Raw genomic sequence first — 27,430 nt, 5'->3', positions numbered from 1 at the left:
GTCTTCCCTCATTAGAATGTAAGCTCCTGGAGGTCAGGGACTGTCGGTCTTTCTCTTCTGTATTTTTATTCCAAGAACTTTGCACAGTACCAGGCAGTGCCAGTAAGTACTTATAAAATGTTTGTTGACTTGACTTTGTTTTGCTTCCTTGCCCTCTACACCAAGTATTGTACTTCCTCTCCCCATTAAATTTCAACTAAATATTTTAAATTTGTGAATCATGAGAAAGAATGTGTTCATTAAAATAAACCTTACTCAGGTCAATTTAGCTCTTGCTGACGGAATATAGAAGCATCTGAGAGTCAGTACTTTTAGTAGAGATGAATGACAGGTAGGTAATGCTCCAGCATCTCTCTGGGATCTAGGCTCCAGTGCCTAATGGAGCAATTATGGGAGGCATCACTTACAGGAAAATCAAAAGGAACATTCATTCTGGTGAGTCATCTATGCAGAAAGGATTTTCTACTGCTTTGAACGTGGGCCTTGATTGAAAATTGCTAAATGTTTAATCAGAGTGTGAAAAGATTATACTTCAAATATTTTTGTTAATAAACCTGGTGCCAGTCAGAAATGATGAATTGGCAGTCCCAGAGCCCAATTCCTTCTTTGGAACCATAAAAGAAGCATCTATTATATTTCACAGCATTTTGGATCTGGAAAGAACTTTAGAGATTATTTAGTCCAGTCCTGTCCAGGACTACAGCAACATCCATGCTATAAAGCAAAGAATGGGGCAGTGGCTGGTTCTTGGTCACCATGAAAAAATCTTCCTTGGTCAGAGATATTTTTCATGAAACAAATCATTGTCTTGCTAATGCCTACCACTCCTCACTGAAATGTATTTTTCCCAGATTTTGCTAAATTATCTGACTTTGGAACTGCTATTATGGGTTTCTTTTCCTACCTCCTGCCTATGCCTCAAGCTTGGTTATCTAGTGAAATCTGGCTTGATAGGGTAGAATGTCCCATATATTCCCTTGGATTACAGTTTGGACCAGACCCTCTTTCCCTGAAATATTTTCTTCTATTAATTGTCCCCTATTAGTCATAGGCTCCATCCCCTAAGTAGAGAGTTGGGATTAGAAAACATCCCTCATTTTACAGTTGAGGAAGCTGAGGCTTAGAAGAAATGACTTATCAAAATGGCTTGTCAAAGATCAAATAGCAAGTTAGCCTAAGAGTCAAAATATCAATGTTATATACTAGAAAGAGCATGGATTTGCAGTCAAAAGACCCTGGTTCAAATTCTGGTTCAATTACTTAAAACCTGTGTGACTTTGGGCAAATCATTGTACTGTTCTGGATTTCAGTTTCTTTATTTGTAAAATGAAGAATTAGATTTAGATGACATTTAAAGCTCCTCTTCCAGTTCTATATGTTTACTTTATTTTTTATTTTTTATTTTATTTCATTTTTTTTAGGCAATTAGGGTTAAGTGACTTGCCCAGGGTCATACAGTTATCCTCTTCCAGTTCTAAAACTCTATGCTTCTATGACTAGAATCCAGGTCCCTTGACTCCTAGCCCAGGTCAGTGGGCAATCCATTATGCCACATTGTCTCTCATGGGACATTTATAAATATCTGATGGTTCTTCAACCAGTCTCAGAAATAGAGCTAATGAAAGGAAAGGCTGAAGTAGGTACCTTTCCCCTCATTTCCTCTGCTCCATTCTGGTCCTTGAGCTGTCCTATACCACATCCATATCTGTGCCACTTCCCGTTGTTCTAGGATCCCAAATACCCCCTCTCATCCCATAGTTAAAATATCAGTATGTCAGCTGGGTGTTAGGAGAAAAGCAGTCTTATTAGTTAATACACACTAGGCTTTTATATGTCCATAGAATTAGAGCTGGAAAGGAACTTAGAAGTGATTGAGTCTAACCCCCTCATTTTTCAGATGAGGAAACCAAGGCACAGAGAGATTAAGTGACTTGCTCAGGGTCACACAGCTGATAAATATCTAGGTCAGGATTTGAACCCACATCTTCTTGACTTCAAGGCCAATGCCCTACCCACCATGTTGCCTCCCTGTCAATGACTAATAGAATTAATCTAATCAGAGGTATATGTATTTTAAGAGAATGGTTCTATATCTCTGAGCGGTGGAAATTCCTTCACTGAGAGGCGAAGTGAAAGTTTTCAAAAGGGTTGGATGTGGAAAAGATGGATATTTCAGACCAGAGAGCCTTCCCTAAACCATACTCAACCAAGAGAAAGGACCTGCCCAGGGAAAAGATAATCTTTTATATGTTAGCAGGCATTATGTAACACAGTCAAACCGTAGGTCACAGGAGAGTTTTGGTGTCAGCATGCTCTATCTCTACAGACAAAATCATCTGAAGTCTCTTCTCATCCAGACCTCTCTCCCTCAAGGTCATAGTCACTAGAGGCTGCTATAAATACATTATCATGATAGGTGGAGAACTCTTCCAGGGCTGACACCATGTAATTCAAGGATCCACATACTCTGTCCTCAGCCCATTTTTCCAGCCTCTGGAAGGTCCCCCCAGAACTTGGAGTGAAGAGGGTGGACAAACATTTAGGGTGTAGTCCATGGGAGGACACAATGAGGGATATTTTCATATGAATTTATAACTGTATATGTGTTCATGTACTTAGGTAGCACAATGAATAGAGCACTGGGCCTGAAGTCAGGAAGACCTTAGTTCAAACCTGGTCTCAGATATTTACTAGCTGTGTGACCTTGGGCAAGTTATTTAATCTCTGTCTGCCAGAGTTCCCTCACCTGTAAAATAGGGATGATAATAACAGCACCTTCCTCCCAGTATTGTGAGGATCAAATGAGATGATATTTGTAAAGTATTTAGCATAGTGTCTGGCATTTAATAGGTACTTAATAAATGCTTATTTCCTTTCCCTTCTCTTCCTGTAAGAAAATTCTACTCTCCATGGGAGGTAGGTATGTGTCTTCTGATAAGTTGTGGGTGTTCCAGGGAAAGCTCAAAGCCTGTAATGAACAATAACACATGGTGTGGATGGTTCACCTTTCAAACCCTACCCAGAGCATAGAAATGCCTCATTCTGGCTCTGTCCACCACTTGCACTATGTACGCCCACACACATGGCCTATGCTCAAGCTAAACTGGACTACTAGAATGCTTTGCCTGTGTCCATACTGTTTCTCCTTACCTGGAATATCTTCCTGTATGTCCCATCACAATCTTACTGAGCATCTTCTGCATGGCCAATGCTAATGGCAGAGGAAGATGCGTCTAGCTCCCTTTGTGCTGTGGCTATTGAAGTATTGAAACTGGCCACAGCTGAGTTGTATTGTACCACTATTATTCACATATAGGCAGGGTTTATAGCGGATGGGTTTGAGGAGGAAATGCCATGCCTGCTGCCAGTAGTTTATAAGGCTGGCCTCAATTGTAGGGCTCTTTGGCAAACTCAGTTGTTTCAGAGAAGAATTCCAACCCCAATAAGCCTCAGAGGCTTGGGAAGGGCACAGCTTCATTGTTCGGCATTCCCAGGAGACTTCTCTAATGTGGGCCTATCTCCATATGTCTCCCAGGGTGCTGATCTGTGAACATGCAGTCAAGGGAACTGTGTGTTGTATTTATGTTTGCCCTTGCTCTTGGCATCTTATATGTGCTACTCTAGGTGTTTTCCTGGTAACTAAGGATTGATCTTTAAGTACAGGCAAACCCACAATTACAAAACCTTTCTTACCCTAGGCTGCATATCTGACTGCAATTGTCTGAGCCTCCTTTATCATTAGTGAGTTTGAGAACTCCAGATGTTAATACTGGTCCCTCATGATACGGATCAAATGCTACCTCTGAAGCCTTCCCCCATAATGTCCAACTGGAAGTATGTTCTCTTTCTTCCCCCCACTTCCCCTCTTAGTGCCTGTAGCATTTTGTTCATTCTTCTTTGTCCATACTTCTATTATGGCACTCATCATATTTTTCTTCAGTCATTCAATAATATCTGACCCTTTTGACCCCATGGATCATACCCATGGGATTTTCTTAGCAAAGATGCTAGAGTGGTTTGCCATTTCCTTCTGAATTTTATTTATTTGTACATATCTTATCTCCCCTTCTAGATGGTAATAGTCAAGGAGTCATATCTTATGCATTTTTTAATTCCCCTGTAGTGCCCAGCCCAATGCCTTCTCCATAGTAGTTGCTCAACACATAGGATGAATGAATGAATGTTTCTCTTGCATCCATCACAACATGTAGCACAACATTGGTCATATGGTAGATAGTCAAAACAGACTTGCTGAATTGAAGGTCAGACTGGTTATATAAATGCTCTTCTGCAGGCTAGGGGAAGATCCCTCCATGTTATCTTCAGTCTGGTCTTCATTGTTCCAAATTATGGAAATCACATTTCCCCTACCAGTTAACTCTCTGGATGTTACTACAATCAAGGAGGCAGTAGAGTTGAGTTGTGGGAACAGGAAGGCAGCAGCTGCCGTCTATGGCCCTAACTTGAGAAACAATGCCTCTCCACATGATAAAGTGGAACAACAACTATTCCTGGGGCCAGAAGAATTGAGTTCAAGGCTCAGTACTGACATTTCCTGCCTGTGTGAGCCTGTGCAAATAACTAAATTTCTTTGTGCTCCTATTTCCTTGAAGGATTACTGGAAGGAAAGCTTTGAAAATATCAAATTTAAATTAATATTAAATATTCAAGTTTCCCATGTTGAATTATTATCAATATTAAAATTTTATACTTTGAATTATTATTAATTTTATTACTTTGAAGCTACCCAAAGGCAATAGATAAGATCAAGATCCTAAGTCTCTGGGATAGTGTCCCCAGTTTGACTTTTATGCTTTGTCCATAGAGTTTAGTATGTTGGAAAGAAGGAGAGCAAAAGAGCTAGACGGAACCTTGCTGCAGCAAAGCCGTGAAGCTCATCTAGAGAATCTGATTGCCTGAGTGTTGTTTTTTTGTTTTGTTTTGTTTTTAAATTTGTGTCAGTGACTGTTTCGCTGTGTTGTATGTATCCCTAAGTATGCTCTTGTGCATTGGACAGTGCAGGAAACACCCTGAAGTCTTAGACCCAGAGTACACCAATAGATTAGAAAGTGATAACACTGTCATAAAATCAATAGCAGATACACACACACAAATCTATATCTATATCATTGAACCATGTTAACTAGTCATAATGGAACCATGACCTTAAGCAGGATTGTTGAATTCTAGAGCTGGAAGGACTTTCATAGATAATTTAGTTCAGTCTTCTGCCTTCAGGCAGATGAATGTCTAAAACATCCAGGAAAATCATTCTTCTATTCTTTTCAGAATATTCTCCTAATGTGGAAGCTTCCCAGACTCCCACATTAACCAATCTAGGACTTAACATGCCAATGGGTCAAGTTCTTTCTTATGTCTGACTACTATCTCTCCTACTTTATTTAGCTTAAGCCTGTTTTCTCCTGAAGAACAATGGGTCAGGAAAAAAATTAAATCATAGCAACAACAGCAACAAACCTGCTGTTTTGGCTAAAAGCTATGAATCAATGAATATTTCTTGATATAGCAAGGCACTGCATGGGGGGAACTATGTTCTTCTTGGTTGAGTAATCATGCTTAGGAAGATTCTCAGGATCATAAGATTTGAAGCTGTAAGGGACTTTAGGGAACATTTGACACCTTGACGAGATGAGGAAACTGAGGTGCTGGAAGGAGTTAAGTGATTTGCCCAAAGACACACAGCTAGTAGGTGGCAAAGGTGGGACTCTAGACAAGGTCCTCTGATTTCAAGTCCAGTTGTCTTTCCTCTTTGATTTCCTGGTCCTCAGATTTCCTCTCCAACAACATCTATGTTAAGTAAGATTTACATAAATAGGTTGGAGCCAGGTTGTGAAGGGCCTTAAAAGTTATACAGAGACATCCGGATTTTATCCTAGAGGCAATAGGACCCAACAGAGGTATTCACATAGGGGTGTGACATGGTCAGATCTGTGCTTAGAGATCTGAGCCACTTTGGTGGCTGTGTGGGAGTCAGACTAGAGTATAGAGAGACCTGAGTTAGGGAGACCAATTTGGAGGCTGACACCATCATCTAAGTGCAAGATGATAAGGTCCTGAACTATAGTGGTGGCTGGTTGTGAGTATAAAGAAGGCATCAAATGCAAGAGATTTTATGAAGACAGAAATGGAAAACTTTAGTTATTGACTGGATATGTGGGGTTAGTGAGAGTAAGGAGTCAAGGATGAAGTTATGAACCTAAAATAGTGGAAGAATGGTGGTACATTTGCAGAAATAAGGAAATCTGGAAGTTATCACAAAGTTATTTGTGGACTATCCACAAGATGTCAGAGCAATAGGAAGCTGAATAGTCCAGCTTGCTCATAATTCCTCCAGCAAACATAAAAGAAAAAAGAATACCCAGGGCAAGAAATGATCAAGAAATCCAAGGAGAAACTTTAATAAGGGCATTTTACTGGTCTGGGCCAACACAGGTAGCCTTCAGGCATCAGGGAAGTGGTTCCACCAGAAAAACCTAACCCAGGATCCCAAAACAAATAAGCTTTCTAGCATACAGACCAAGAGCCAGTTAGAGAAGACTACAGCCTGCAGCTATCTGCCAGGGACAGGCACATGGGAGCCCACACTGGTGTCAAGGAAAGATACCTGGAAGCTGCAGCTTTGTTTCCCTGATTCCAAAATGGGATACAAAACCTGAGCAGATAGAACTACTCCAGCCTAGAACATCCCTGTGTCACCTGCCTCTGAATCACCCAGAGTAGACCACCCCTTTGCAAAGCACTAACAGGAGACACTTCTGAGATCCTTGAAGAACACAGTGCCCATTACTCAGAGCCCCCAATATACAGATCAGTACTAAGGAAAGCCCAACCATTCTTTGCGGAAGAATACAGAGCCTTTCCTAACACAAAGTCCTAACTCAGGAAGCAAGGCTGGAAAAACGAGTAAATATAAGAAAACACCAATAAAAAAAATAATATGGAACCAAAGGAACTCAAGACCATAAGAGAATAATGTCACATCATCTATAAATAAAGCCTCACAGATTTGCCAAAATCTCTGCTTGAATTTCCAGAAGAAATGAAGCAAGAGTTTAAAAATTATCATTAAGACAAAATGAAAGCTCTTGAGGAAGGAATGGGAAAGAAAATGAATGTTCCAGAGGAAAGAACTAGAAGGAGACTAGGTTAGTAAGCAAGGTAGAAAATCTTACTCAAGTAATGGACTCCTTAAAAATTAAACTGGATTGGAATGAGATCAACAACTCCATGAGACAACAAGAAATATTAGAATATAAACAAATGACTGAAAAAAAAAGTCAGAAAATACAGGGTACCTCTTATCATAAGCGTATGAACTAGAAAACAAATCTCAGAGAAATAATTATAAAACTACCTGAAAATGTCCACCATTAAAAAGTCTAGACTCCATATTTCAAGAAGTCATAAACAAAGTACCCAAGCTTATAATAACCAGAGGGCAAAATAAAACTAGAATCTATCAGTCACCTCCTGAAAGAAATTCCCAAATGAAAATTCCCAGGAACATCAGAGACAAAATGCAGAACTTCCAATTCAAAGGAAAAAAAAATTGCAAGGAGGCAGAAAGAAGGAATTTAAGTGCCAATGAACCACAGCCATAATCACATAAGATTTGGTAGCTACCACTATAAAGGAGAGGAGATCTTGTAATACAATATTCTAAATGGAAAAATGATGTAAGCCTTATAACCAAGAATAGCTTTCCTAGAAAAGTTAAGTATAATCTTACAGGGGAAAATGGACCTTTACTGAAACAGAATATTTCCAAGTATTCCTAACGAAGAGAGAAGAACCAAATAGATACTTTGAATTAAAAATACAAGAGTCAACAAGCATTTATTTTTATTATAGGAACTGGACCTATGGTTTCATTAATGTAGAGAACATCCAGATGAGGAAATTCTTTTTACCAATTCTCTGGAAGAGATAAGAGTGGTAGAGGAAAAAATGGAAAAAGAAATGAGAGTGATGCAAGAAAATTATAAAAAGAGAATTAACAGCTTGGAAAGAGGCACCAAAAATACTAAAGAAAATAACCTTAAGAAACAGAAATGGCCAAATGGTAAAAGAAGCACAAAAATCAGGTATAGAAATCTATCTTACCCTACAGGAAAATAGGAGGGGAAGGGGTTAAGAGAAGAGGCAACTGATAGAAGGGAGAGCAGATTAAGGTCAGAAGCAAAACAGACTTTTGAGGAAGGACACGGTAAAGAAAGAGAAAATGTGGGAGAAAGAGAGAGAAAGAGAAAGAGAGAAAAAGAGGGAGAGAAAGAGAAAGAGGGAGGGAGGGAGGAAGAAAGGGAGGGTGAAAGAGAGAGAGAAAAGAATAAAAGGAATAAATAGGATGGAGGGAAATACATAGTTAAGAATCATAACTCTGAAGACAAATGGGATAAACTCACCTACAAAACAGAAGTGGATAGCAGAATGAATCAGAAACCAGAATCCAACTTTTTTTTTTTTTTTTTTACAAGAAATAGCCTTGAAAGAGAGAGAGAATAAAATAAGAGACTGGAGCAGAATCTATTATTCTTCAGCTAAGGTAAAAAAAAAAAAAAAAACCAAAAACCGGGGGAAGTGATCATAATCTCAGACAAAGCAAAAGCAAACATAGAAGAGATTAAAATTAGTTAATTAATTAATTAAAAGAGATAAGTGGGGAAGCTACATTTTACTAAAAGGTACTGCAGACAATGAAATAATATCAATATGAAACATATATGCACAAAATGGCATAGTATCCAAATCTATAAAGGAAAAATTAAATGAGTTGCAGGAGGAAATAGTTCTGCTAGTGGGGGACCTCAATTTTCCTCTCTTGGAGCTAGATAAATCCAACCACAAAATTAAGAAGTACAAAGTTAAGGAAATGAATAGAATTTTAGAAAAGTTCAATATGGTAGACCTCTGGAGAAAACTTAATGAGGCTTGAAAGGAATATACCTTTTTCTCTTCCATAACGACACCTTCACAAAAATTGACCATATATTAGGGCATAAAAATCTCACAACCAAATGCAGAAAAGTTGAAATATTAAATGCATAATTTCCAGACCATAATGTAATAAAATTACATTCAAATTACAATAAAGGGCCATAGAAACATAGATTAAAAATTAATTATAAATTAAATAATCAAATCCTAAAGAATGAGTGGGTCAAAGAAAAAATTTTTAGAAACAATAAACAATTTCATCAAAGAAAATGATAATGAAACAACTCATCAAAATTTATGGGATGTAGCCAAAGCAGTACTTAGGGGAAAATTTATCTCTCTAAATGCTTGCATCAATAAAATAGCAAAACAGCAGATTAATGAATTGGGCATGCAATTAAAATAACTAGAAAAAGAACAAATTAAAAATCCCCAATTAAACACTACATTAAAAATCCTGAAAATCAAAAGAGAGATTAATAAAATTGAAAGTAAGAAAGCCATTGAACTAATAAATAAAACTAGGAGCTGATTTTATGAAAAAACAAACAACAAAATAGATAAACCATTGGTAATTTGATTTAAATGAAGAAAACCAAATTACTAGTATCAAAAATGAGAAAGGTGAATTTATCACCAATGGAGATGAAATTAAAGCAATTATTAGGAGCTATTTTACTCAATTACATACCAATAAATATGACAGTCTAAGTGAAAAGGATGAATATTTGCAAAACTATCAATTGCCTAGAAGAGGAAATAAAATACTTAAATAACCCTATCTTAGAAAAATAAATTGAACAAGCCATCAATGAGTTCCCTATGAAAAAAATCCCCAGGACCAGATGGATTCACAAGTGAATTCTACCAAACATTTAAAGAACAATTAATTCCAATACTATATAAACTATTTGGAAAAACAGCAAAGAAGGAGTCCTACTAAATTCCTTTTATGATACAAATATGGTGCTGATACTTAAACCAGGATGAGCAAAAACAGAGAAAGAAAATTATAGACCAATTTATTTAATGAATATTGGTGCAAAATGTTTAAATAAAATACAAGCAAGGAGATTACAACAATATATCACAAAGATCATACATTATGACGAGTTGGGATTTATGCCAGGAAAGCAGGACTGGTTCAACATTAGGAAAACCTATCAGCATGATTGACCATATCAATAACAAACACAACAAAAATCACATGATAATCTCAATAGATGCAGAAAAAGTTTTTGACAAAATGCAATACTGACTCCTACTAAAAACACTAGAAGGCACAGGAATAAATGCAGATTTCCTTAAAATGATAAGTAGTATCTAAAACCATCAGCAAGAATTAGCTGTGATGGGGATAAGATAGAAGCCTTTTGAATAAAAGCGGGGGTGATGCAAGGATGCCCATTATCAGCACTATTATTTAATATTGTACTAGAAATGCTAGTTAGAGCAATAAGAGAAGAAAAAGAAATTGAAGGAATTAGAATGGGTAATGAGGAAACAAAACTATCCCTCTTTGCAGATGATATGATGGTATACTTAGAAAATCCTAGAGAACCAACTAAAAAACTAGTTGAAACAACAACTTCAGCAAAGTTGTAGAATATAAAATAAAGCCATATAAATCATCAGCATTTCTATATATGACCAACAAAGGCTAGTAAGAAGAAATAGAAAGTGAAATTCCATTTAAAATAACTTCAGATAATATAAAATACTTGGAAGTCTACCTGCCAAAACAAACCCAGAAATTATATGAGCACAATTACAAAACACTTTTCATACAAATGAAGTCAGGTCTAAACAATTGGAGAAATATTAATTGCTCATGGGTAGGCTGAGCCAATATAATAAAATGACAATCATACCTAAATTAATTTACTTATTCAGTGCCATACAAATCAAACTACCAAAATTTTTGTTTTATAGAGCTAGAGAAAATAATAACAAAATTCATCTGAAAGAGCAAAAAGTCAAGAATATCAAGGGAATAAACGGAAAAAAATGTGAAGGAAAGTGGCCTAGCAGTATTAGATCTCAAACTGTATTACAAAGCAGTAATCATCAAAACAATCTGGTACTGGCTAAGAAATAGAATGGTGGATCAATGGAATAGATACAGTATACAATACACAGTAATAAATAACCATAGTAATCTAGTGTTTGATAAACCCAAAGATCCAAGCTTTTGGGACAAGATCTCACTACTTGATAAAAATTGCTGGAAAAACTGGAAAGAAGTTTTACAGAAAGTAGGTAAAGACCAACATCCCACACCATATAACAAGATGAAGTAAAAATTAGTTTAGATTTAACATAATGTTAGGCATGATTTAGACATAAAGTGTGATATCATAAGCAAATCAGGGGAGTATGGCAAGTTTTACCTGTCAGATCTATGGATAAGGAAAAAAATTTCATGATCAAAGAAGAGATAGAGAGCATCACAGGATTTAAAATGGATAATTTTTTATGACATTAAATTATTATTTTCCTCTTTTTTTTGGCAATTGGGGTTAAGTGACTTGCCCAGGGTCACACAGCTAGTAAGTGTCAAGTGTTTGGTCTGAGGTCACATTTGAACTCAGGTCCTCCTGACTTTAAGGCCGGTGCTCTATCCACTGCGCCACCTAGCTGCCCCTATGACATTAAATTAAAAAAGGTTTTGCACAAATAAAACCAATGCAGCAAAGATGAGAAGGAAAGCAGAAAACTGGGGGGGAGGGGAGGGGATTTTTTCAAGTCTCTCTAATAAAGACTTTATTTCTCAAGTGTATAGAGAACTGAGTCAAATTTATTTCCCCATTGATAAACAGTGAATGGATATGAACAGGTAGTTTTCAGAACAAATCAAAGCTCTGTATAATCATATGAAAAAATGCTCCAAATCATTATTGATTAGAGAAATGCAAATTAAAGCAATTCTGAGGTACCTCACACCTATCAGATTGGCTAATATGACAGAAAATGAAAATGGCAAATATTGGAAAAGATGTGGGAAAATTGAGACACAATGCACTGTTGGTGGGGTTGTAAGCTGATCCAAACCATTCTGGAGAGTAATTTAGAGCTATATCCAAAGGGCTATAAAACTGTGCATACTCTTTGACCCAGCAATACCACTACTATGTCTGTATCCCAAAGAGATCAAAGAAAAAGGGAAAGGACCTATTTGTACAAAAAAAATTTTAGCAGCTCTTTTTTTGTGGTGGCAAAGAATTGGAAAATGAAGGGATACCTATCACCTGGGGAATGGCTGAATAAATTGTGGTATATGATTGTGATGGAATACTATTGTGCTATAAGAAATGATAATCAGAATGCTTTCAGAAAAACCTAGAAAAACTTACATGAACTGATGCAAAATGAAGTGAGCAGAACCAAGAGAACATTGTACATAGTAATAGCAATATTGCATGATGTTCAATGACAAGTATTCTCAACAACACAATGATCCAAGACAATTCCAAAGGATTTATGATGAAAAACGCTATCCACCTCCAAAGAAAGAACTGATGGAGTCTGAATGTAGATCAAAGCATACTTGTTTTAAAAAAAAAAAAAACTTTCTTTACTTTTCTTGATTTTTTTTTTTTGGTTTGTTTTCTTTTGCAACCTGGCTTATATGGAAATATGTTTTGCATGACTGAAGATATATACCCCATATCAAATTGCTTGCCTTCTCAAGACAGGAGGGGACAGAGGAAGGAAGAAAATTTGGAACTCAAAATTTTAAAAAAGAAATGTTAAAAATTGTTTTTTACATGAAATTGTAAAAAATAAAATATTTTTTAAAATTAGAAAAAAAAAGAAATGATGAGCAAGATAGTTTCAAAAAAACCCAGGAAGAGTTATATGAACTGATGCAAAGTAAAGCGAGCAGAACCAGGAGACTACTATACACAGTAACAGCAATATTGTATGATGACAAACTGTGAATTATTTAATTATTCTGATCAATACAATGATCCAAGATAATTCTAAAGGACTTGTGATAAAAAATACTATCCACCTCTAGAGAAAGAACTGATGGAGTCTGAATGCTGTTTGAAGCATAATTTTCTTTAACTTTCTTCATTTTTCTTGCTTTTCCTTTTTGGCAACATGGCTAACATGGAAGTATGTTTTGCATGATTTACACATATAATTGATATCACATTTCTTGCCTTCACAATGGGTAGGGGAAGGTTGGGAGGGAGTGAGAGAAATTGGACCTACAAATTTTTTTTTAAACAAATGTTAAAAAAAATAATTTTTAAAAAAAAACAATAACTGAAGGTAATGATAAGAAAATTTCCATTCAAATTCTTTAAAATAGCATATATTTGGGAGATAACTTGTTGGAGGAGAGTAATAATTGTTTTTGTTTTGTTTTGTTTTGTTTAAAGTCAACCAACAATAAGCACTAGGGGAACCTATATTCCCTATACCTTTCAGTCCATTGTGGGATTGTAAAGATAAATCTGCTGTAGGATGTCACTAGAGGTGAAAGCCTGCCTATTCCTTTCTCATATTTTCATCAAAGATGCCCTTGATACATGTGCTGATTGTTCTCATAAAGAATTTGCAGAGATAGCAAAGTATGTGTATGGGTTGGTAGTGATTGATGGCTTTCTCCATCAGGTTTTTGTGAGGGGGTGGGTTGGATTTGTTTTGTTTTCTGGAGAGAAGGGGTAGTCATCTTGTTTATAAAGTGGCCATTTTAAAAATAAGGTAGAGAGTGCGTTTACTGAAGCCATAATCAAGCACTAAGTTTCTGATTATTACTCTATTTCCCATTAAATGAGAATAATGATGATGATGATGATACCTGTCCCGCATCCTTCATAAGGCTGTTGTGATAGTTAAAAAAAAAAATTATTGACAGCTGCAACATGGTGTTGTAGAGAAAACACTGGACATGGGTTCAAAAGCTCCAGGCTTTCTTATTTTTGCTTCTTATTAGTTATCTTCCTGTTACCCCCTACAGAAGAAGGAATGTTGGCATGAAGGGAGAAATAACCTGGAAGAAGGAAGAGAGAGGGAGTGGAGTTTGCGGTTTAGTCCATGGTCCTCCTTTTCTTAGAAATGCAAAGAAATGCCTGATGGCAAGGGAGTAAACGTCTCATCATGCAACAGAGTCCAGAATCAAACAGCCTAACTCCATGCTCTCTGTCGACAATCTCTATTTGCAATTCTGTTGCAACTGCGCCACCTAGTGGCCACAGCAACGTGTCTTTTTTTTTTTTAAGTACCTGAGTGAGACCTTAAGGAGAAAATGAGGTGTGTTCTGGCTTGACACAACAGCAGCGTCAAACGGAGGTTTGCTCAGTGTGGGAATTGCTACAGGTCTCCCTCTGTTCGTTGGTATGGCAAAATTCAGTGGATGCTTAAAGTTTTGTGATTTCAGTCAGTGTTTCCAGCCCTACATCATTCATTAATTTCCTGTGTGACCTAGAGGTCATTTAATTTCTCAGGGTCTCTATTCACCTGAAAATAGTGTGCACCTACTCCCCAAGACAGTTATAAAAATAAAAATGATTTAATAGTTGCAATCCTCCACTAAAATCCTATTCAAGCTTGGAGGTGCCAACTCTGCTGTCTTCAAGGATATTTATTCAATTTAATGTAGGCATTTATTGAGAAGGACCATGAATTAGCAAATAGAAAGCAGGCTGTCCTTGGAATTAGATCTGGGTTCAAGTCTACTCTCTGAAGCATCCTGTCTTTGTCACTCAAGGGGAGGCATTGAACTTCTCAAAGGTCCAGGAAATTGTCTAAGATCATACATTGCAGAACAGTTCCCAATCTATATTAGAAAAGAGAATTCTCTATACTTATAAATTCAAAAGTCTCTCCTTTTCTCCAGCATTGGTATAGGACAGAGGTAGAGAACCTGCTGTCCCAAGGCCATATGTGGCTCTCCAGATCCTCAAGTGGGGCCCTTTGACTGAATACAAACTTCACAGAACAAATCCCCTTAATAAAAGAATTTGTTCTGTAAAATTTGGATTCAGTCAAAGAGCTGCACTTAAGGACCTAGAGGGCCACATGTGGCCTTGAGGCCGCAGGTTCCCCCCTCCTAGATAGAAAATTTTCAGATAAGGAAAACCCTGGTCAGCACCTTCTTTTCCATTTATAATTTCTTAAGCAGAGGTGTCAAACTTACAGCTCAGCTGCTCATGGCCCACAAAACTCCTGAGTATGGCCAGAACTACATTAAAATGTAACCAGGAAATGTCTGATAAAAAAACAAATGATTAAATACAATACAACAGATAATGTTAATTTGTGCTTTTCTGAGTCAATATGGGCTCAAAATTATTTGAGTCTGACATCACTGTCTTAGAGAGTTTCCTAGAGTACTAAGAAGTTAAATGTTTTTCCCAGGATCGCAAGGCCAATACATGATAAAGGTATGACTATGTACCCAGGTACATAATCCTGGCTTCAGGGCCAATCCACCACCCAGTATTCCCCATTTTCTCTCTAGTACTAGAGGTACAATGACAGAAATGAATCAATTCTTGCCCTCAAGGGGCTTTGATTATTTCTGCAGGATCAAAGATTTGGAGCTGGAAGGGGCTTTGGAGGCCAACTAGTTTAACTCCTTATTTTGCAGATGGGGAAACCAAGGCCCAGGAAGGTGAAATGATCTACTCTGATGGGAGAGCATATGTTCTGATGAAATCATAGATTCTGGAAGTGTGTAAGGGCACGCAAGGAGTAAGTAACAGAGCCAGGGTGGATACCACATGTACACAGATAAGTAAATACAAAGTAAATTGGTCTGTGTTAATAGGGCATAAACTCTAACTTGTCCTACCAAGCTATTTGAAGACACTGTGATTGTGAGTGTACGCCTTGCAATTGACTGGGTGTCTGCTGTTAAGCAACCAGGTTAGCTAAATTTAGAGTGGCTCGTCTACAGACAGTTATCTGTAAGGTAAGGATATCTTTGGCCAGTGAAAATCATGAAACATGAAAGTGTTGTATTCTCTTGGTGGAACTAGAACCCATGCTTGTAAAATCAGAGATGATCCAAATTTTCTATGCAAAACAGTCACATTTTTAAAAAAGGTTTAGAAGATTGAATAAATACAAATATTCCAAAGAATGATAGAAGAAATAGGATTATTTATCTTAAATAGCAATAATAATGTCAATTATTGCAAGGTGTCTTCCTCCTTGCACACCTAATAGGAGCTAAGGTATCAGTTTTTCCTTGGATATGCAAGAACCCATGTAATCTGGATCTCTATCCCCATCATACATGGTCCTTATTTTTATGTTCCATCAATTAATTATATTCCTAGTTAATCCCTAGAGGACACATTCTGGGGTAATCATTATTGTTTTGTTAATGCCCTACTGCCTGTATGATTTGAATACCATCTGTGTTTCAATGACAAGAGACAGCAAATTAGTTAAATATTAATTACATGGCACTTATTTTTGGCTCTGTGAGTGCTGTAAAGATGCTTCTTCTGCTAGCTGACTTTTCTCTGCCCTACTTTCTCATAGGGTCCCAGCTTCCCATAACCTCCCTCTAGTCATACAATAACTCAGGAGGCCAAACTCTGAGACATGTCTTTACTCACTGTGTCAACCTTCCACTGTATTACGACACAGGGACTCAAGCCTCAAATTAAGACACTATTAATTCAGAACTTGCAACCATCTGTACTAAGGGTTGTCTAAAAGGTGCCCTTATACACTTCCAGAATCTGTGATTTCATCAGAACATATGCTTTCCCATCAGAGTAGATCTCAGCTCACCCCCCCACCCCACCTTGTAGACAAGTAGACAATTATCATGATTTTTGTGGCTGAAAAAGATCTATCACCCAGTGGCCAACTCTTTGGTTTTGAGCTTCTCATAATTAAGATAGGCTGCAACTAGAATGACAGGATAGCTAGCTAGCTAGCTAGCTAAAGATATAGAGATATACGCATACACACATGTATATATCTACACACTTGTATATACATTCATGTATACACACATATAGATATATGTAGATCTATAGATATATGTTTGCATGTATATATACATGTATGTATATACAATATACATATGATGTGTATGTGTGTATGTATATATGTGTGTATATATATATTTATATCAAACCTAAAACCTTTATGTGCTAACTATTATTAGGATTATAACATTTGCCATGCAGTAGGCAATAAATGTTTGTTGAGAGAGTGGATAAATGCATTTTTTCCATCACCTAGCCCACTAGAAGCCTTTCCAGCTTGGTTGGTTCTGCCAGAGCTTGTGATCTGCTGGCATAGTCTTTAAGATCCCAGGGTCACCTTCACACCATGATGAAGCATGAGGGAAGGATTTTGTACTAACTATCCTTGAAAAAAGGACTTGCTTAGCAACATAATCAAGGTTGCAGAGGAGACAGATAACCTACTTAGGAGAACTAACTTTTCAGTCATGTTTAGCAGCATGTATTTGCATAGTGTGCTGATTATGAACAGTTCTTACCTATTCATTAAAGTAGATCTCCTATAGGTTAACTAGTTCAAGTTGTTATGCCAACTGACTTGAAAGGGGCCAAAAAAAAAAAACCAACCTCGTAATTATTATTTCACTAATTTGCTGTCCCTAACCACAACTGTCCATCAGTGTCTATATTCCCCCTAAAACCTGGTGTAGACTGACTTGGTCCCCCACAGCACAATTCTCAACTAAGACAGTGTTGGGTTGTACGGATGATACAAAGGTAAAAAGCAGCTCACCTTTTCTATAAAAAAGGCAGTCCCTCACCTTTGCCCAATCTAGAAAGCCACTGGTTCTTCCAGGGTTAAGGAAGAGAAATGTTGTAACATCATACTGTCCTACCAAGAGCATACCCTGCATTTGGAACAGCCCATGTGGGGGAATGTGGTGGCTTGTCTGGCCTCTTGGTATGTTGAAGTGATATTGATACATGGCTACCACAGTGTTGGCATTTGTCTTTAGCATGAATAACATGCCAGCATTGAGCCTCAGACCCAGGGGCCAGGAAAGGGGGCCTTCTAGTTGCTTTCTGAGATGAAATTAGTACATTTCCCCAGGGGGCTGATTTTTAAAATCCAATAAATATTTAAGTTCAGTCAGATGCTTTATAGGGGGCAAAATGGGGAGAGACAGATGGTTTGGAAGAAATCTTACAAGGAACACAATCTCCTACCCCTCGAACTCTATCAGTACCATAGCATCTGACATTCATGGAAAGTCTAGGTTTTCTCTGGAAAAGGGACATAAATATTGGTATAAAAAATAAGCTCAACATAAAAAAACAACAACCCAGTTGATGAACAGATCATACTGAACAGCCACAAATCCAGGGGATGATATTAGTTGATGTTCACATAGCACTTTATATGTGTTAACTCCCTTGAGTCTCACAACAATCCAGAGAGGAAGATTTTACAGGGATTATTGTCACATTTTACAGTAGGGAAGTAGACACTAAACAGGTGTTCTTAATGGAGGGTAGAGAGGTCTATTGACAGATTTCAGGGGTTCTGGGACTTGGATGGGGAAAAAATTTCCTCTTTAATTTTCACTGAACTGTTAATTGAAATTTAGCATTTCCTTTAATTATTTAAAAACATTATTATGAAAAGACTTATCAGCCTGCCAAAGATTAAGAACTCATGACATAAAAAAAGTTAAGAACTCATACATTAGGTTTATTATTCCCTTTTATAGATGAAGCTTATTTAAGGCTTAGTGAAGCATTTTGTGTATAAGTCAAAAGGAACAGACACAGGAGTCAGTCCTAGACATCTCCTTATTTCATGTCCAACACTTTCAACTCCATCACTGTGCTCCTCAGAGGTCTTTTCTTGTCTCAAAATCACCTGTGTCTTACATACACAATATAGTGAAGAATTGTGCCATTATCTGGTGAATTTGACCCAGAGAGATAATCAGTGCACATTGTCCAGGTCATAGGACCATAGATTTATCACTGGAAGAGGCCTTGGGGTCAGCTACCCCAGTGCCCTCATGGTACAGATGAGGCCAATGAGCACTTAAATGATTTGCTCAAAGCTGCATGGGTAATCTACAGTCCAGTGTGGATTAGAACCCAGGCCCCCGACTCTAAATTCAAGACTCTCCTTGTACAAAAGAGGCAAGAAAACCCTCATTTTGTTTTGTTTTCATCTTCCTGGGGTGCAAGGAGATTTCTTCATTTCTCTGAGTGACTGTCAGAAATAAAATCCTCCTCGGAGGCCTCCCTGGGTGATAGATTTCCTTTTGACCTTGGGTTCTAAAAGGCTCTGCCAGTGAAGCAAAAAACTACCCAGCAAAGGCTTTCGGGGCAAAGGCAGCCGCCTGGTGGATTGTTTCTTGTTTCTGTTGTCAACCTGAGGTCGGTCTGCCCGAGGGCAGAGAGGCCCTGCCCTGAGAACGTTGACTGCAGCCACAAGGGAAAGGAAAGCAGGAAGGGGTGCAGTCTGTGCATGTAGGGAGTTTCTACCCCGAAGAATTGGATCCTTGAAAGTAGACCAGTATGGGACAAATGCTTTCTTAACCATCCCCTTCCACTGGCCCACGGTGAAACTGACTAAAGGTGTTGTCTCTTAAAGCACTATTTATATTTATCCTACTATTATTTTCGGGGGAGAAGAGGGGCGGGGACGGGTGAAACTAAAAGTAAAAGTTGTTCCAGAGCAGAAATCAGCAGGAGGTGGAGTGGGGGGGAGTGGGAGGAATGGAGGGGGCGTGGCAAGGGGAGGGGGTAAGAAGTGAATTATCTCGCCTTCAGCTCTGCAGTGAAACCCGATAGGCTTGGCCCTGGGGTTTCTCTCTTGGAGCTGATTTCTCATGGAGGCAACAGCGACCTGAGAGCCACATAGAGAGGTAAAAGGCACCTAGCTCAGTAGAAATGAGGCCTGTGATACAGGTTAGGGCTCAAGGCAGTGCGGTACAGTGGAAACTGGACTGCAATGGACTCAGAAGGTCTAGCTTCAAATTCAATTTCTGCCACTTTCTACCTGTGAGACCTTGGGCAAGTCCCTTTACTTCCCTGGGGCTCAGTTTCCAAATGAGTGGGGCTGGACTCAGTGATTTTGAAGGTCTCTTCTAGCTCTGAAACCGTAATCTCTTTGAAAGAGGAAAAACATTTCTCCCCATTCTACACTCCCAACACCAGGCAACATGATGGCACCTTATAATACCTAGCATAATATATAGCACTATAAGATTTGCAAAGCACTTTACAAATAGCTCTTACACTCACCAACCCCACACATCCAATCAATAAACAAATCTTTCCAGTTCTATCCTCACAACAACCCTGAGAAGTGGGTGCTATTATTGCCCTCATTTTACAGATGAGAAAACTGAGGCAAATAGAGGTTAAGTGACTTGCTCAAGGTCACACAGTAAGTATCAAAGGGCAAATTAGAACTCGGGTCTGTCTTCCTGACTCTAAGTCCAGCCTTCTATCCATTGCACCACCTAGCTGCCCCATAAAATGGACAACTGGATTCAAATCTAGACCCCAGTACTTACTAGCTCGCCTCAGTTTCCTCATCTGTAAAACAGGGATAAGGATATTTGGTAGTCCTTAACTCACACAGTTGTTTTTAGATAACATACATAAAATATTTTGTGAACCTTACAATTCCATATATATGTCAGCTGTTATTATCAGTTGGGATGCTAGAAAAAAAGCGTGAGTGAGTCAAGTTCCCATATGTAATATGGTGGAAAGAACACTAGATTTAGAGTCAGCTGACCTAGATCCATATCCCAGCTCTACTACTTACTGTGTGACCTCAGGAAAGTCACTTTACCTCACTAGACCTCAGTATCTTCATCTATAAAGTTAAAGGATTTGGCTCTGCTCTCCAGAGGCTGCTGCCAGATATAAATCCCATCATGTACAACCCATCCGGGCTGCCAGAAAAAGCTGCCAGGAAAAAAAAAATTGTAAAGGAAATAATTCCCTGACCCTGGGGTTCCTGGGTCTTCTTTGTCCTCAGCTCCTTCCTTCCCCTGAGATTGGAGAGAAGGTGGGGGACTCCACTTTTCATGCACAGTTTAACCTTCCACACTCACAAGCCAGTGATGTAATCTTGATTGGTAAAACTTTAACAACCTAATCGCAGCCCAAGTAATCAGGCTTCTATTTTTAAAATATTTGGAGATGGCAAGGTAATTCTCTATAAAAGGTGGCCAGATGCTGGGCTTATAGTATGTACTCCCTGTGTGCTGAGAATGGGGGATAAGAGGGGACTGCAAAGTTGGTCTGAAAGACTGAAAGGCATGCATGCCAATGGGCTGTTCTCATTTTCCTCTGCTGGGGTTTGGGATTAGCAGGAGGGTAAGTGTCTCAGCATCACAGAAATGCAGCTGTCCTAGCCAGGGATGTAACAGCCAAGTCCAGCTTTAAAGTGATTGAATTAGGCAGATGGGAAACACTTGGTCTGTAAGAGAACAATTACTAAGGATTCTAAAATGACCTCCATTTTAAAAGTGTCATTTTAAACTGAATTGCTTCTAAGAAGAAGGAGGAGAAGGAGAAGGAGAAGGAGAAGGAGAAGGAGAAGGAGAAGGAGAAGGAGAAGGAGAAGAAGAAAGTAATTTCCACCTCAATGAACTTATATTGGAATTAAGGCTAGACTCTGGCAAAATATAGTAAGAGTTACAAAATGGACCCAGATACCTATAGCTGAGAAAAGGAGAATAAGGTCCTATCTGCTTAAAAAAATATGTGTACTGGCACAATTCTGGAGCTGTTGTTTTTATATAGTCATCAAACAACATATATGTTGTTCTAACTGTGCTTACTTCTCTCTGTATTATTGTCAATACACCTTTAGATATTTCTTTGTTAATTATTTTTAAAGTGCAGCAACATTCCCTTGCATTAATATAATATTGTTTATTAAGTCATTCCGCTGATATAGGTAGTTTCCAACAGCAGAAGCTATTAGTATAGCAGCAGAAAAGACATCACAGAAAGCACAGAGAGCAAAAGAAAGCTGTCCTTGTTATTATTTTATTAATGGTAATATTTTATGAATACTGTTTTCTTGTTAGACTGTATTTTTATGCAAAGGTCACTCATTCAAGGTTTTGTCCAGGATTTTATTCTTTATTGTGTTTGTTTGATTGTTGGTATTTGTTAAATTATAATTTATAATAAAAATGATTAGAAAAAATGGAAAAGGAAATCCAATCAACTTGTTGCCATTTGGGACAGGTAGGGCCTTCTTTGGGTGCAGAATGGTGGTCTGGAAGATGCCAAGCTGGCCACATTATATTAAAGAGACCTGTCTCAAGGGGGAACACAGGGGTCAAGTTCAAGGTTTTCCAGTGAGAAAGATTCCGGAAAGAAGACTGGGAAACAGGAGCCAAGAAATCAGAGCAGGAATCGGCAGCAATAGGAAACAGGATGTAGAAACCGTCAGGCAGGTTGGTTGAATTTGCATGCCAGCCTCTGTGGTCTATCTGAGGGCAAGTTTTATATCTTGTGTTGTGCTGCTACCACTCTGCCTCCCAGTGCCTCTGTTAATCCTCTCTACCTGTGTGGGGAGAGACAAAGAGCAGCAGACTTAAAAAACAAATGACCTTTATCTATCCTTTCTAATATCTTTTTGTTGTGCTTTCCTCAGCACTCCTTCGGAGATGAACTCTGACATGTTTGTGATTGCAATTAGCAGCTGCTCTGGGACCCTAGATAACCAAAGGCAGGCAGCTCATTGCCATGCAGTAGAGCCATAACTAGAAATTTTGGTGCCCTGGGCCAACCCACCCAATCCACCCCTCAAGTCAACTTGGTACTTCACGATGTGAAAATAATACAAGACGTAATTAAGATGAATTCAATTGAGAAGGTGGGGAGTTAGTTACTCTAGTGGCTCACTTAGTGCTGAAGGAGTGAATATATTTCATTTCTGCACCTTCTCAATGTCCTGAGGTAAAGCCCTGACATGCCCCATCTTAGTCACCGCTTGGATTATGTTGCTTATTTCAGAGACTGTTCGAACTAGAAACATGGCCAATTAGCTTTGCATTTTTCCTTGACCATGATGGAACCTTTTTCCAGTTTCTTCCGTTCATACCCATCTTCTAAATGTCACTGCCAGACTAATCCTCTTTATGCAAAATTTTAGTCATGCTATTCCTCTGCCCAACAGTAAAATTCAAACTTCCTTTCCATTCAAACTTTCAAAGCTGGCATTCTCTCCACTCCAGTGCAGGATCTCATCAACTTGTGACTAAACTATTACAATAGCCCGTTGATGGGTCTGCCTGCTTCAAGTCTCTCCCCACTCCAATCCATCCTCCAGTCAGCCACTAACATGATTTTCCTAAAATTCAGATCCAATCACGTCACTCCTGTACTCAATAAACTCCAATGGCTCCCTATTGCCTTCAGGACCAAATACAAAATGTTCTGTTTGACATTCAACGCCCTTTATAATGTAGCCTCCTCCTACCTTTCCAGTCTTCTTTCCCCTTATTCCACTATGTATTCTTTCCTCCTGTGACACTGGCCTCCTGGATGTTCCATGAACCTGTTCTTGTCTCCAGGCATTTTCTCTACCTGTCTCCTACACCAGGAATGTTCTCTCTCTTCCACTCTCTCTTCCACTCCAACTATTGATCTAGAGGGCTTCCTTTAAGTCCCAACTAAAATGCTACCTTCTACAAGAAGACTTCCCCAACCCCTCTTAATTCTAGTGTCTTCCCTCTGTTAATTTATTCCCTATTTATCCTGTATAAAACTTTCTTTGCATACATTTGTTTGCATTTTGTCTCACCCCCCTCTCATTAGATTGTAAGATCCTTGAGAATCAGGTCTGTCTTGATTCTTTTTATATCAGTGATGGTTAGCACACAGCCTTGAACATAGCAGGCATTTAATAAGTGTTTATTGATTGACTGAGTGGTAATCAGGCACCTCCACAATCTGGTGCCACCTTACCTTACCAGCCTCATTATATATTATTCTCCCCCATATAATTTATTTTCCAGCCAAATCAGAATATTCTCTGCTACTCAGAAATAATCTAAGCATACCTACCTGCCTGTGTGCCTTTGCCTAGAATGCCCTCTCCCTCTTGGCCTGACCTATTTTTACCCATTCATAAAGCCCCACTCAAAGGCCACCTTTTATTTGAAAATTTTTCTGATCGTTCCTTAGATTTCACACAGCACTTTGTTCCATCCTTCTCTAATGCATATATATGTAATTTGGGCATGAAATGTTGCCCATAATGGAGGACTCCTATACAATTTCAGTGCCAATGGAAAGGCAAGGGAGCTAGCCTTAGAAAAAACCTATTGGTCCATGGGATGTCAGATTCCTGGGACACTGGTTCAAGGGTATAAGTATTGTATCAGTGGGGAGAAACTCAGGCAAAAGAAGGAAAGAGAGGAATGAAGGACCTATGTGGAAGGAATATACCCCATCATCATGGTGGTGACCATTGCACAGCAGATCTAGAACTAGGGTCCATTCATGGGTCCCTGAGAACATACTGAAAAAGGCAGAAGAAGAGAGAGGAAGCTAGGAAATTCAGTCTGAGGAGCAGGATTTGCCAGTCTTGAAACTGCACTCAATGCCTCTTAGATCTCCAGAGACTGAAAAGGAAGAAGGAAGAGGAAATCAGGAAATTGACTTGATATGGAGGTAACTGGAAGTTCAGAAATGGAAGTGAGGCAAATTCAGCTCCAATAAGGCTTCTAAGATCTCGATAAAGATTATAAAATCCCAACTTTCACTACTGGTCACCTGATTTGTCACCATCAGGAAATTACTTACCCATCATCTTGGTAGTATAGATATTTATAGGCATTTATACTCATTCCATGCCAGCGGTGGCAGTATGTGAGATGATTCTGTTGTCCATTTTCTTTTCTGTGTATGTTACTTTGTTGTTTTGTATTAACTAAATATTTTGCTGTTTGATTCATGGCTTCTGCCTGGTTTGTGACTAGAAAATGTATTGATGGGAACTTCAGCCATAATTTAGATAATCATAATTATGCAAAAACCTCCTCATAAACCCAATGTAACTAGGGGTTCCAGAGTTTTCAAGGGAACCCTGGTGCATTTGTAATATTGTATATTATGTTTATCTGTGTATAAAACCAGACTGTAAATTCCATGATCGCAGGGACCATGTCTCCTCTAAGCTTTGCATTTCCCTCCAGCAGTAGGTACAGAACTTTGTGCATGGTAGGTATCTGAATGTCTAAAGACTTTACCCCTGCTCCCGCCATTGGGAGAGGATGTGACATTGAAGCACAAAACTATTCTCAGTACTGGACCAGTTTCTCATATCTTCATGATGGTGAGTCAATGATGTCATCACTGTATATGTGGAATAATATATTTCTCTGTCTTGGTCATATGACAAGCTGGTTGCAGGAGAGGTTCTGTGCCTTTGGATGCAATGGAGAAGAGATAGTATTAGTAAGCAATTCCTCCCCCCTCCCAAGTAAATATCCTAATAAAAGTTTTTAGATATCATTGCTTCTCAGTTAGATCCACCTTTCCTGGATAATAAACATCTGCATTAGAAGTAGGATGTCCAGTTCCTTAACAAATCCCAAAGAGAGCCCTTTCAAGGTGTAATCATGATAGTTAACATTTATATATATTAAGGTTTACAAAGCACTTCTTATTGGATCTTCATAATGACCCTGAGAGGAAGGCACCATAGGTATTATTATCCCTGTTTTGCAAATGAAGAAATTCAAAGAGGGTAAGTGATTTGTCCTGATCACATAGCTGATGAGTTTCAGAGGCAAGATTCAAACCTAGGATCCTCCTTACTCCAAATCTAGTGTTCTGAGTTTCACTAAGTATATGGCTCTCAAGTCCCACTTTACCAAGAGAAAAAAAGTACAGAGAGGCCTGAAGACCCCAGATCCTCATGAGCTTTGTGTATACCTGACTGATTCTGGTCTTTCACTTCATCATGTTAGCATTTCTGACCCCTCACTTCTTTTGCTTTAACCTGACTTGTGCCTTAATATCTATTCCTGTCTAACCCATGGTTCTGACAACCAATTAATCAGCAAGCATTTATGAAATGTCAGACAAATGTGTCAGACACCGTGCTAACAGCCTGGAATTCTCCTATTTCTGGACTCCCCAGCTGCACAAGGACTACTCCCACTGCTAAATCATACTCATTCTTCAAGGTCCAGCACAAGGCCCACCTCAGCCTTGAAGACTTTCCTTACTCCAGTACACTGATTGAACCACATAAACCAGTATTCAATCATGTGTTCTTTAGTATTGATCCCTGTTTCATACATATTTGTCTTGTCTCCTAACTACTCTGCAAACTCTAAAAGGCAGGGATTATGTCTTATACTTATATAATCCACAGGGTACTTAGCACAGAACATTTTAGACACTCCAAAAATTCTTGTTGACTAATTGATTTTTTAAAAAAACATACAAAAAAATTATTTCTGTACAAGGGGTCATCTGATTGGAATTTCCCCACAGGCCTCAGAATTTTAACTAACTTCCGTCTACTCCTTTTTCTTCTCTTTTTGTACTCTCTGAACGCCAGCAAGTAAATGTTGCCAGATAAGCTGTCCTTGGAAGCATTTTCTAGTCCAACGACAAAAAGACATGTTAAGTATGACTAGTCTCTTTTCATAGAATCTCAACCCCAATATTTTCCTCCTAAGAAAACCATCCAAACCTCAAGCTGCCTTTACCCAGAACAAGACAGGGGTTTTTCAGCATTAGATTGCTTACTCCCTCCAAGAACCCAAGAATTTTCTGTCTCTGTCTCTATCTCTTTCTCTGTCTCTATTTTCTCTTGCTCTCTCTCTCTTTCTGTCTCTTTCTCTTTATTTCTCTGGTGTTTTTCCTCTTTCTTTGTCTCTGTCTCTATCTCTTTATTGCTATCACTTTCTCCCCCTTTCTCTGTTTCTTTTTTTTCTTTGTCTCTTTCAGTCTTTCCCTGTCTGTTTCTATCTCTCTTTACCTCTGTCTGTCTCTTTCTGTCCCCATCTTGCTCTCTGTTTCTGTTTCTGTCTGTCTGTCTGTTTCTCTCTCTCTTAAATTTTGATGAGGCTTGGACTTCTGCTTCTCCAGAAGGATCTTAAAGACTGTCTAGTCCAACCATAGCATTCTATTTGGGTTTTGGAAGTTAATTTAGCAAAGGCAACAGAGATGGTTAAGTCAGGAATTAAGCTCAAATACTCTGATTCCAAATACAGAGCACCACCCAACATTATCTTATAAGATGCAAGTATAACCCACAATGTTGTGGATAGGTTCCTTAAAAACAAAAAGATTCTTGGAGGGGCAGTTAATTATTAGATTAGATTAGATACAAGGGACCTTAGAAATTATCTAGTCCCATCCCTTCATTTAGCTGGAGTACCACAGAGGGGAAGGGCAATTCTCAAGGTTGCAGAGCAACTGTGTTAGAGTTGGTGCTCTGAATTCATTCAGAGCTGTGCATTCCCATTCTAGTGCTCCTTCCGTAAGCCCAA

The 27,430-nt window shown here is 38.5% G+C and overlaps 1 protein-coding gene across 1 annotated transcript in view; it reads right to left on the bottom strand.

Annotated features, from left to right (window-relative positions):
- The window catches only part of LOC114034761 (piezo-type mechanosensitive ion channel component 2-like), a 161,539-nt gene that overhangs the window by 108,876 nt on the left and 25,233 nt on the right, over nt 1-27,430 (bottom strand). Inside the window, exon 2 of the mRNA XM_027850563.1 lies at nt 19,248-19,361. Coding sequence (XP_027706364.1) covers nt 19,248-19,361 — 114 coding nt within the window. The remainder of the gene's footprint in view (nt 1-19,247; nt 19,362-27,430) is intronic.

This window comes from Vombatus ursinus, unplaced genomic scaffold, assembly GCF_900497805.2.
Source record: "Vombatus ursinus unplaced genomic scaffold, bare-nosed wombat genome assembly UNPS02000580.1, whole genome shotgun sequence".
Taxonomy (NCBI): Eukaryota; Metazoa; Chordata; class Mammalia; order Diprotodontia; family Vombatidae; genus Vombatus; species Vombatus ursinus.
Note: the sequence above shows the minus strand (reverse complement) of the source record. Positions and strands in the feature narration are given on the sequence as shown.